Genomic DNA, 13,029 nt, shown 5'->3' with positions numbered 1-13,029 from the left:
ATGTTGTGTTATGAGTACATGTCATGGTTTGATTTCAATATCTCAATCAACACATTACGTTCCTGGAAACGGCACAGTGCACACACTGTAATTTGCTCTACTCCTAAAGTAACATGAACAAAACAGAGCTGTCCAGTATTATGAATAGGTCTGAATACAGTGGGAGGAACCCAATTATCCTGTACCTCTTTCTCATTCTGTGCACATCGAAGTCAGCAGAGCATTGCATAATGTAACAGAGGAGGGGAGTTGCATAATGCCATATGGAACTGGGCAGCCGGCATTGTGGATCATTTGCCATCATTCCCCCGTTTTTGCAATACTTAAAAAACTTAATCGTCGCAACTACACCCAACAACTTGGCAGTGTGTGGCTATAAAATGTAAATAAACGGTGCAATAAACCTGTTACAAATCTCTTAATTAGTTTTATATTATGACAGATTGGGAGAGTAACCAATCAATGGTTGGGTGGGCGGGGTTTGTCGCAAGAATTAGCCAATCTCTAAACATGGAAGCAAACATTCCCCTCAAAGGACGGCTACATTGAGGGATAGCTGCACTACATTCAGTGTAGTTTCGTGTAGCAACTGTAGCTTGTCCTCAGAACTAAATTACTGACCTAGATTTTCACTAGAGATGCAGTTAAATGTTTCGGGCGAATGCATAGAAGTAAATTCGTTCTCCACGTTGAAAATAGACGACAAGTCCTGGAGCTAACTCACGGTACGGGGGCGTTCAGCCTACAGCAAAACTTCTGTAAGGACTTTGTTCCGAGTTTAAATTCACGCTAAAATTGCTAAAATGGAGATTCACGAAGGAGCAGCGGCAGCAGGCGACGGCGTCCTTGATTTTTCACGTTTGAGTTTAAACACTTTTAACGCTGACAGTATCAGCGACGAGAGGAAGAGGGACACCAAGCAGCTGTACTTGAATTACAACCGACTAGCCTCGCTGCCCTCGTCGGTCGGCGTTTTCTGCAACCTCGAGTTTTTGGACATAAGCAACAACGGACTGACGGCCATCTGTGAGGGCATTACGCGACTGACCAGGCTGAAAACACTATTAGCCAAGAACAACCGCCTGGACGAGTTTTCTCTGCCCAAGGAGTTCGGCTCTCTGCAGCTGGAGGTGCTGAACTTTAGTGGGAACCGATTCGAGGAGATCCCACTTCAGTGTATGAAACTGCTGCGTCTGCAGTCGCTTTCACTCGGCGGAAACAGACTGAAAAACATACCCGCAGAGATAGAAAATCTAACCAGGTAGGTAATACCACAATCTGTAATGATTAGCTAATTTAGCAGCATCAGAATAAACAACGAGAAGTCCAGCGAGGAGTCAATGTCAGTTAACGTAATGTACACACAAATAACTAAACTTTCTCTGAAGCTTGCTCGGCGATGTCCCACAACCACATATAGGCTACTGGTGGTGGTCTGTGTGGAGACGAAGCAGCTAACTAATATTATTTAATGGTAAATATATCGTGTGAAGCCGGATTCGCCTGTGGTTCGTGCCAGTTCACTAGTACGTAGTGTGGAACTCAAGTGTTGTTGCTATGGTTACCTGTTGTTAAATTATCTTTAGCAGAGTAAATTTGTGAAGCTTTTGTGATTGAGTTGATCTGTTCGAATCATTTTTCACGTGTTATGTTTTGTGACCAGCTTAAGTGATTAGTCGATCATCAACCATTTTGATAATCAAGCATTTGCAAGTAACAGAGGCAATAATTAACCGATAATGCCTAGTTCAATCTACCCAATTATGAATATTTGCTGCTTTTCTTCATTCTGTAATAGTAAGTTGAATGTCTTTGGCTTGGGACGTTCATCAAATAACCAGATTAATAAATAATGACAATAATTCAACATCAAAAAATAATCAACTATTATGGTAATTCATCATTTTGGTCATTTTTGTAAAGGAACAAATATGCTGACTTCATCTTATCAAATTTGAGGATTTGTTGCATGTGACAAAACTTTTTTTTTTTTGTGATATTTGGCAGACAAAGGCATTCATCGAGTAAATAATCAACAGATCAGTCGATAATGAAAATAAAATCGTTGCAGCCCTAATGAATTGAATATCTTTGGGTTTTGTTGGCTGTTGGCCAATCAAAATAAGCACTTTGAATACAACCCATGTGCTCCTGAAAACTGATAGGCATCTTTAAAGGTATAACATGTAACTTTCCCACATTAAAATGTCTAAAACGACTAGACCTATGTTATAGATTTTTTTTTTTTTTTTTTGCATTGTCCACTTACATTATCCCAAATGATTCCATCAGTTATCAAACACAGAGAAATCTTTAATTTTAATCAATGTATCTGTCCGTTTCATTTGGTCACCTGCCAATGACATCATATCCCCTTGTTTCACGTGTCATTGTTATGGTTGTTTGCAAGACACAGTCAAAATTTTCATTTCACAATCACGGGATGCTTGGACCTTACCAGAGAAACAAAGTAAGCACACGCTTCCTGTATCTGCAGAACTGCGTCAGAGAAACACTTATTTTTAACGTGAAATTACTAACTATTCAGAGTTCTTAACAGATTTAATCACCAGGAGACCTTTTCAGAAATTTCGGCTCTTGGCAAAAACTTTCCATTGACACTGAATGAATCATAACTGGGAGAAGCTGCCTGCAGTGATTGGCAACTGGAATGATACCACACTACTTCATGACCTCACTGACCTACTTGTCATGTTATAGTTTTGATTGAGAGACCCCTTGTGGCAGAAAATGATATATTGTGTATTAACAACATCAACAACAAAGTTCATCCTGACATTTAAAATCAAGCCAGCTTGTAACTTTTGCAGTTGCTATCTGTAAGCTGCATCTGCTTTGAATCCCTTTTTATCAGCTGGGTCATAGAACGCACTGTAAACCCACTTTAGTCACACTTAAATTGCTGTTTCACATGAGTCATAGGAGCTGACCCACCTATTTAACCTGTTGTTTTTGACGTGTTTTTACACGTTATTGTGTCATGTTCATTTCCAGTCAGTCTGTCCTGTAAACATCATGATTCATAGTGTTTGTAGGATAATTGTTTTCTTAAACTGTTCCAGTAACCATCCGGGAGAGGGAGTGGTTTTGGAGATATACAAATTCACAGTAGTTACTAATGACAGGAATGCAGAATACACTTGAAACAAGTTCATTATAGTAAAACATTTTCAAAGTGATTGAACAAAACATTGCAGCAAATAAAGGCTGAGACACTGCTAAAATTACATGTGGTCACACAGGTGAGGAAAAGAGTTACTCAGTATGTCTAACAATCCTCTGTAAAGAAAATACAAAGTAAGGACAAAGAACATGAGCCATGACTAAACAGACTAGAGAACAAAGACGCTAATTTAAAAACAACAGCAGTAATTATGTGCGTTTAGCAGCAGCAGTCATTTTAAAGCTTTCAGAAGATCGATGTTTGAAGAAACTGACGGAGAAAGGAGGCCAGCTATAGGCCATATAATTTCCTGAGTTTAACAGTAGCATGTCACAGTGACAATTTAAAGGCCAAAGGTCAAACATCCAACCATCTTCATCTGATTACACACTCAACAACACTAGTGTGGCTAATTCAGTAGTGACGTGAGTAAGAGGCAGAGGATTAAAGGGGCCACTAAACTTAGAATCACTTGACATCTTGATTTGCTAGAAAACCTACATTTTTGCTCCTTGGAACTGGTCAGTTGTCTGCACAAAAAAATCTATACAAATGAATATTTAAGTACCAAATTAATATATGAATTAATATACTATTACTACTTTACTTCTTTTAATACTACTTTATATATTAATAAATAGAACGTCTTGGTATGGGTTATGCCTCTCTGCTGCATCATGTGATCTAGAGCTTTGGTGTCTCGCCTATTTTTTACATGTTACCTGTGTAAGAATTGTCTAGGCACCTCCAGCAATATTTACAGTCTTGAGTTTATGTGGATAGGTATATGTCAGCCTATCACACCTTGACACAGCAGTGTTCCCCCATTCCTTTTTACAAAAATGCTCAGTCATGTCAAGTTATGTGGTGACTAAGTCATCAGCAGTTTCCAAATTCTCGACTAGATTGAGGTCTAGAGTATAATTTTGCCATTCCAGAGGGATGTTTATCAAGCAGACTAAGACTAATGGGCTTTATTGTGAAAAGCATAGCTAGGTCAGCTTGACATAAAGATAAACTCTGCTGAGCTCTCCTTTTTCCTCATGCTTAATTTCAGTCTCTGGCATGCTGTAACATTTGTCAAGCAGGAGGTGATACTTGTTTTATAAAACAGTTTTATAAAATTAAGAACAAGTTATGTATGCCAAGTAGTATGCCAAACCTAACTTGTAGTATTGCATAATTAAAAATCTCAAGGACATTGTTTTTTTTAAGTCATAGTGTGTCTTAGACTTTGTGTTTGGGACAGTTATACAATTAAAGCAGAAGGATCTACACAATTTCTCTGTATTTTGGTGCCTTTCACAGCATGATGTTCATGGTGGGGGTGATTTGTTTCTGGTTAATTGGTGTTTTGTATCATCGCATTTAGCACAAATTCAACTTTGGTCTTATCAGACCTAAGAACCCTGTTCTACTTTGTTTCATTAACAGTGGTTTTCCCTTTTGCCTATGCTTTAAAGTTACAACAGTTGCTGAAGCACCTGGGCGACAGCTGTTGTATGCACACAGTGTTTTCCATGTCAGTTACGTGCCTGTAGCTCCCTCAAAGGGTCCTTGGGCATTACTATGGCATATGTTTTGTCAGGAAATTAACTAACCAGGTACAAGTGTATTTAATCAATTGTCATTCTTAGATTACACATAGGTGATTTTAATTTCACCTATTTAACATCCTCCAAAAACAATACGACTTCTTCTCAGGAGACAATTTGACATATCATAGTTGTAAATAATAAAATAAATGATGGTTGAATTACATTTAGCTGCTTCAGTTTCATGGTCGTGTCATTGGGTATGCTGAATCACTGTCACACTGTCATGACTTAATGGGCCATTTTAATAGAACAAAGATATTGTTAAATCTATTCTCACATGTGCTTTTTCTACTATGACAGGTCCAAACATCTGCGGTGATAAAGGCCTGTTTGAAATTTGTAATTTGGATACATTTCCAGGGATAGTTTTCACTTTGACATTCAAGAAGTTTTCTCTTAGTCAGTGTTATAAAACATGCTTATTTTCAATCCAAAAATATTAAAAAGTCCAAGCATGTATAAGTACTATATAACATCAAAATGATATTATATAGCCCCTGTCTTGATGTGTTTAGAGAATAAACCTCAAACTGGTGTTTGTTTGTTTTTTTATTTTTTTATTTTTTTATTTTTGTTTGTTTTTTTATGAAAAAAGGCTACAATTTTGCTTGCTTGTGAAAAAATTTTGATAGGTGTATCGTCCTTGGTACAACCCATAACCAACCATTCTTAATCTCCGGTGGCTGATTTGTGTCACAGTGTCAGTGAGGGCAGTTAGCGGACTCTGAATGTCTCCATTCCCACTAAAGAGGGGCTTGCTCAGTGCTCAGCCACCAAGGACAGTATAATGGCTTCCTGTCTCGCAGTCGCTGTGTCATCAGTTCCAGCAGGCAGATGGCCTGATGGCTTACTTTCGCTGACCAGCCATCCATGGCTCTCTCCCCGTCTCTCTGGTTCACTCCCTATTAGCCTCCTGTGTACGCCATACCCCCATTAACCTACCTGGTTCCTTTGTTCTCTTAATAATACAAACATAAACATATCAATTGTGCCGTTTACTAAAATTTGATGCAGGTCAACACATAGATAATCTAGTTTATCTCAAAATTGTTGTCCTGTGAGAGGATGATGCATAAATGCATGTGTAATACAAACTACAAACCATGTTGTGCTGGAGTCATTCCAGCCATGACTCTCGTCAACATGTAGATGTTCGGACCCAGGAGTGGTCATTTTTGCATTTAATTTTCACTGAAAAAATTAAAAATGATGATGTGATTTTTTTTTTTTTGGGGGGGGGCTATTGTACCAAACAAGCATGCTCCCTTACATCTGGAGAATATGATTTGTAGGCTCACTCATGTATGTTGTAACACATTTTAGCTTTATCCAAAAACATTGCAGCTCCTGCAATTTGCGATTTGGATATTGCACAGATTTCGATAATATTTTTCAGCCTTAGTCCCTGCTACAGTAGGTGTCTCCTGGACCACAGTTTCCCATGTTGATACACACACACACACACACACACACACACACACACACACACACACACACACACACACACACACACAGACTCAAAGGGTGAAAACAATACCAGCTCCACTGTCATGGCTGGTTGAAATTTCCTGATGATCTGAGATAATTCTGGACATCTTGTAGCTTCTGTTCACCCCCCTCCTTTGTCTTTTTGATGTTTTGTATGTGTAGACACAGAAACACAAGCACAACCATATCAACTCTGAAACCACGCATCTTTAGCGCCCCCTTGTGGTTTGCACTACATTTTAACAGGGAACCACTCAGCTTTGTTGGCCAGAACAAACTCCCCTTTATGGCTTCTTAACCCCTTGAATTAGAAACACATGTACCACAATATTGACAGTGCAGCCAATGTAAGTGCAACCTGCAGATGTTGAAGTTTAACCTCCTAAAAACCACACATCCAACCATGACTTTAATTTTAATGGAAGATTATGAAAGTGACTTGGCATCTGTTTAAGCTTCTATCTAGCCAAACCAGTAGTAGGTGAAGTACAGTCAAAAAAAAGTTAATGAATTATACATATTCACACATTTATGCTTAGTAGGAAAATAAACATAATGCTAGCAACTACCGGACACTTTAAGGCTGACTCCATAGGAAACACAGCCCCCACATGCCTGAGTCAGCTGTACCATTAAACAACACATTCTGCAACTGTGTGTGTGAAAACATATTCAGCAAGCAGAAAAGTTGGATAAAATGGCCAACGTCTGCCACTCCAACAGGAAGTGGTGTAGATGCAAACTTGACCAACCTTCTGAAAAAAAGTAAAAAACTGACCCTGTGTAAAATTCCTATATCAATATGCATCATATTGTAACAATACCCACTTTATATAATTAGTAGTGTAAAGAAAAACACAGAATTCAAATGTAGACAGACACAAAAAAGGTTGGAGCATGTAGAACCAAATCACACTTCAATAGTGTATGAAAATCACTGTTAAATTGTACTTTGATATTAGTCAGTAGATTTTAAACGTGTTGATTTAGAATAAACCCTCTCTGTCTCTTTTTTCTGTCAGTCTGGAGCTGTTGTATCTGGGTGGAAACCTCATCTCAGCCATTCCTCCTGAAGTGGCTAACCTGCCCTACCTCAGCTACCTGGTCTTATGTGACAACCGCATCCAAAGTGTCCCCCCACAGCTCACCAGGTAACTACAGCCCCCCACCACTGATTATATATAAGCTAGACTTGTATGTGCTATTGCCCTTGCACATTCCCGTAGTCATATTTTGCAGATGGAAGCAAAGTCACTCTCTTGTCTCTCTCCAGGCTCTACTCGCTGCGATCTTTAAGTCTCCACAACAACTTGCTCACTTACCTGCCGAGAGAGATTCTCAGCCTGGTGCACCTGCAGGAGCTCAGCCTCCGAGGCAACCCACTGGTGGTGCGCTTTGTTAAGGAGATGATCTACGACCCCCCCTCGCTGCTAGAGTTGGCAGGACGTACAGTTAAGAGCCGAAATATCCCCTACTCCCCTTGTGACCTGCCCTCAAATCTGCTGCGTTACCTGGACCTCGCCAGCAAGTGCCCCAACCCCAAGTGTGCCGGTAAGACGATGTGTTTGAGAAAAAACACAGATTTATGTTGAGTGGTTTTAATGTATGAGATGTAAGTTAGAATTTTTTTCTTTTTTTTTTAATGAAGCGCTGACATTTTTCCATCAGTGTGTGATGTGTTTCTGTGTATGTGTTTTAGAGATAGTCTTAGAAGTAAAACAAATTACAGTAATTTACAACAAAAAGGCCTAGATGTAAGAAAAAATTTCTTCTATATCATAAATGTTCCTTTTTCTGTTTTTCTCTTTTGGTAATGATCTGTTGGCCACTGGTTTTATCTTGTGACCTTGTGGGGGTCCTGATCTGCAGGTTGGGAAACACTGATAGTATATCCTGTACTTGTCTTGCCCTTTCCTGTTTCCTGCTGGCTTCTATAGTCTAACCAACATCTGAGTTTATGACGAGGATTTGATGTATAAATAATGTTATATAACATTGATGTATATACATGTGTCACGCAGAACAATACAAGTCATTGACATGCCACTTGAACCCAGCTTAATTTTTCACTCTCTCCATTTTTCCAGGCGTCTACTTTGATTCATGTGTGCGCCAGATCAAATTTGTGGACTTCTGTGGGAAGTACCGGCTGCCCCTCATGCACTACCTGTGCTCTCCAGAGTGCACCTCTCCCTGCAGCTCCAACCCCCAGAGCGACGCAGAGTCGGAAGATGAGAGCAGCGTTCCCGCTGACCGCCTGCAGAGGGTGCTTCTGGGATAGTATGGCACAGAGGAGAACCTCTGACCCTCCTCCCAAGCCCAGCCTTGTCAGTCCATCACTGTGTTCAGCATTTATACAGACATGAACTTGGCTGTCAGACTTTGCATTATATAAATACACATACACATACACAATTGCGCACACACACTCGCATAAAAGTTTTACATATAGCCACTTAAACAAACAAAATGTGAGAGAGTGGTCCTTACTACTGTGGCCCAGAAAACACTCTATTTTATGGAATTTTTTGGAAAGAAATCTGTGCCCTCTCCAATCACGTCGCTCCCAATAACATGAGTAAAGGAATTATTTCCTTTTGTAGCCACATAAATCCATTCTGCCACTCATGACTCCATCAAAGTGCTGGTCTCATGGTGGAGCATAGGAGGGCAGTAAAACTCTGGTTTTGACTGTGAACAAATAAGGAGCAGCAGGATTCTTTTCCTTTCCAATGAAGCATACTTTATCTCTAGTATTACACCTGGTGCTCTTTTGTAACTGCAGCACATTATTTTGTATTTTCTGAAAGTTTTGAATTGAACAAAGCGTTTTTTTGTCCAACTACTGGAAACATACAGCAAGCTTTTATTTGTAGTTCTTTGACCAATTGAGCATCAAAGCTGCTATGCTAAGTAAGAAAAAATTCTGTGGCTTTTCTTAAGCATGTCAACAGAAACAGCATCACTAGTTTTACACTACAGTGATCTAAATTAAATGAGTATAAGGTGTGAGATGACCTTATTTACACTGTGTGTGGTGTAGTTGGTCTGACCCACACAATATTAAAAGATCAAGGCTTATCCTTTTTTTCAGCAGTGTGTTCAGTGCACACCAGCCTTGAATGCCATGATGGCATAGTTGTTATAAATTAACCCAGAACAAGGGTTATATGTGTATGTGGAAGAATGCTTGTCCAGCCTTACTCACAGGAAGTGGATGTGGGGTGGACCAGGGAAAACCATTCACTGTGTTAGCTCAGAAACAATAGCTATTCAGCAAAACACAGTGGCAGCCTTCATGTTTATGTTCATGGCTGTCAGTTTTCTCTGGGAATAAACATATAGATGTGTGTGACTGGAGCCTAAAGTCAGAGTTATTTTTGAGGCAGAAACTCGTCTTCGTCTCTAAACAGAGAAGACGGTGTTTCTGTTCCTGGTTACATCACTGCTTCGTCTTTCAGCTTGTGTGGAGAGCTGGGAGGTTTTACAGCCTCCCAGACAGTTTGTGTCCATTAGTGCAGAGGAAAAAAACTTCTTCACATTAGAGCTTTAGTGTTTAGAAAACGGAAGAACGCTCCTCAATGTTACAGTAGCTTCTATATGCGAGCATTTAAGTGCCTTACTAATGGTGGCTTCTAACACAATGAAACGGTATGAAGAAATGTGATATATGCACCCTGCAATGTGACAAGATTAACATTCTGGATTATAAAGTCCTTTTTAAAAGTGATTTTGTACTCATCATCTTAACAATAATAAAGAGAAGAAGTAACCTTTTATAACAAAATGAACTGCTTTTATACAAATCCTTTTTCAAATGTTAAACGCATATTTAAATGACCTGCAAAATAGATGGCACTTCAAACAGAAAATATATTGATATATATTGATTGTATGTACTTTTCCCCTTTTCAGATAATGTATGTAGACTGTACAGTATATATAACATTAATAAAGACTGATTGTAATATCTTTAAAATCTTGGTATTGAGTAATTTGATTAAAGCCACATGTGTGTTGTTATGTAGAATAGCAGCTTGCAGCATCATTATTCTGTTTTACAATTTTATTAGCAGTTTTTAACGGCAGTTGCTAAAAGGCAAGATATGTAAACAGAGAGTTTGTTTGTGTTTTCCCTCCGCACCGCTGACCATCACTTGGACTCAAGGATGAACTCATTAGAATTTGGTAGTCAGATGTTAATGTGTGCTAATGTGCTGCTGGTGTGAAGATGTGCATTAAGGATCCATGTTTCAGAATCTGTAGCTTCTTTGCATCATAAAGATTTGAAACATCGTCTACTTTCATGGCTACAACTCTGTGTTCAATCAGAATCAGCCTCATTGGCCGAGCATGTGAACACATACAAGGAATTTGACTGTTTTTTGTTTCTCTCAATTGACTTTATTTATATATCCCTTTATCACAAATCAAAAAATACACTTAGTCTATTTTTTCATTAAGTCTTCACAATATACATGAGTCTGGACAGACATGGATGTAAACTGCAACTTGACTGTTTGGCGGAGGCGCACAACCATGAGGCGGTAATTCTAGATCTTTTTTTTTTTTTGCGCACAGAAGATGCACAATAACTACTGGAGAGTTTCAAGTGTCTGTTTTTGTGTGTGTGTTTACATGGACCAGTCCAACCATTTTGTAGTTTGAATGTCTCCAGGTTTCATTTGCATATGAAGGTGACTTCATTCGAAGGAGGAGTGAATGCTGAGAGACCTTTTCTGCAACCCAGAACCAAGAGATGCCAGGGTGAGTGCATTCTGCCTCACACAATCTGCTAATCCTCCAACATCACCTGCCAAGAGCCACTATTTTGTTTCTCTTCTCTCTTTTCACACTCTCTGTTCCTATCTCATTCAGCCTCATTCAGTTTCTTTCAGCCTGGCTGGCAAGAATGATGCTTTGAGTTTCACATATTTTGTTTGTTTTGAATGGTCTTTGACCAAGTCACAGCTGGGTTCCTGTGTTTTTGCATTGTGTCTCCTCTCTTTCTTCACTCTCCTTCAAACATGTGCACACGGGACCCCTCTAGCAACAGCAGGCACCTAGGAAACACTGCAGCACATGGTGTTGATATGTAGATTGTGTAGATTATGTTACACCTAAGGCTGAGCATGCACCCGCACACAGCGTGCTACGTTAGACAAGAGGATGCTGTCACAAATGCAACCTGAGATGCAACTCTGATGCAACCATGACGAACTGGAAGAAATTAGTTTTCTGACTGGCAGATGGGGAGAGTAGCTGTCACCAACTCTCAGGAGTCAAATCAGCTTCAGTTGAGGTTCCGCTGAGTCCTACAAAAGAAGATCAGTCATGAATTTGGGCTTTCTAAACCAGGATTTGACAATGGATTGTTCTCAACGAAGGGAGATGCTGTCTTTGTGTTAGACGTCTGCAACTCTGCAAGGTAAATACACCACTGTGTGATTATGTTGCTCATAGTTGACATGGTTGGATTTCACCAGGGCTCCAGTCTCCGAACCTTCACAGTTACTGTTAACAATACATACAGTGTCCTGGCTGATCAGTGGATCAAAGAGCAAAGTGCTTTGACATAAAGGTTTTTTGATACTCTAAGCCTCTTATCACCCTCAGTCAGAGACATACCAGCCCAAATCAGCTCACAGTATGGCCAGTGTGCACTAACATGCATGCCAGACCTCACACATGACAAGTTTCAAATTTACACTCGGCTGACCCTTTGCATACGACAGCCACACACTCGCAACAATCAAACCTTGTCTTTGCACTGCTAATCCCACATGGAGAAAGTCTGGTTGGAGTCCACAGCAGGGGAGGAGGTGGTGATGGAGGTGAGGTGGTTAAAGGGGGAAAGGAAAGAGGTGGTGGGCGAATAATCATCCACTGCAGTGTAACTATGTTTGATAACCATGGCAAATAACTTACTTTTGGTACTTACCCTTTCCATTCCTTTTCCTCCGTAACTTAATGTCACAGTAAATCTTGACCACAACCACATTATTATCTTATTCACTGATCAACACAGACTCTTTGTTTGCCATTGTAATAACATTAAAATGTAAGAAAAATTTTCCTTTATTAAGCCAGAATATTGAAAGAAACCATGTTTCTGATGTTGCAGTTCATGTGGTACATGTAGCCTCTGTGACACCCTGGGTGTAACAATTCTAGCCTTCAACCACATCTCTTGCTCTTCCTCAACTCTTCCCAGAGCTTTCAGACTCATCTGTAGGTCTTCCCCATAACAGATGAACCAGCTCCATGAGGAGGATTGCAAGATATGGTTGAAAGATCCAGAAACGCTAATAAGTGGACCCTGTGTTAAATACTGTTGGAAGTTCAGTAAAAAGCTCACAACCTCCAACTGCTGTTAGAGCACCACAAAATGCAAGTATGTAAACTAGGGCTGAAAGCTCTGCATAAACACAGCTAGTGCGTCTTACCAGTGGAAGCTCTGGAAAACACAGAGAAGTTGACTTTAAGTTAATGTTATGTCAAGTTACGGTTGAAAACTCTGGAAAAAGAAATAGTGAGTAGCACTTGAATTAAGATTTTTCTGTCAAACTACTCTTGAAGGTTTCATAAAGACCTGAAAAGAACTTTCGCATTCAACTCATAATTACTCTTTTACACTTTTGTGAATTCAATTGACATTATCAGTAATAATTGTTATTACAACATCAGTAAATCATTGATTGTTGTTATATTTCATGATATATAATGTTAAATTGCATATGAAGAGCATATTTCTACATC

At 39.5% G+C, this 13,029-nt stretch overlaps 1 protein-coding gene across 1 annotated transcript; it reads left to right on the top strand.

Moving 5' to 3' along the window:
- Nucleotides 1-537: 537 nt before the first annotated feature.
- On the top strand, nt 538-10,249 carry lrrc58b (leucine rich repeat containing 58b). The gene is made up of 4 exons (XM_056389906.1): nt 538-1,261; nt 7,293-7,421; nt 7,544-7,821; nt 8,358-10,249. The coding sequence occupies exons 1-4, from the start codon at nt 804-806 to the stop codon at nt 8,549-8,551; spliced, it is 1,059 nt and encodes a 352-aa protein (XP_056245881.1). The 5' UTR covers nt 538-803; the 3' UTR covers nt 8,552-10,249.
- Nucleotides 10,250-13,029: the final 2,780 nt, after the last annotated feature.

This window comes from Seriola aureovittata, chromosome 11 (genome assembly GCF_021018895.1).
Source record: "Seriola aureovittata isolate HTS-2021-v1 ecotype China chromosome 11, ASM2101889v1, whole genome shotgun sequence".
In the NCBI taxonomy this organism is placed as follows: Eukaryota; Metazoa; Chordata; class Actinopteri; order Carangiformes; family Carangidae; genus Seriola; species Seriola aureovittata.
The sequence above is the reverse complement of the archived record's forward strand: the minus strand, read 5'-3'. Positions and strand labels throughout refer to the sequence as shown.

What these genes read in the sequence shown, in the direction of transcription:
- lrrc58b (XM_056389906.1), top strand. Translation starts at nt 804, where the DNA reads ATGGAGATTCACGAAGGAGCAGCGGCAGCAGGCGACGGCGTCCTTGAT. An exon ending in GTCCCCCCACAGCTCACCAG is followed by an intron (nt 7,422 to 7,543) that starts GTAACTACAGCC and finishes GTCTCTCTCCAG; the next exon opens with GCTCTACTCGCTGCGATCTT. An exon ending in CCCCAACCCCAAGTGTGCCG is followed by an intron (nt 7,822 to 8,357) that starts GTAAGACGATGT and finishes CCATTTTTCCAG; the next exon opens with GCGTCTACTTTGATTCATGT.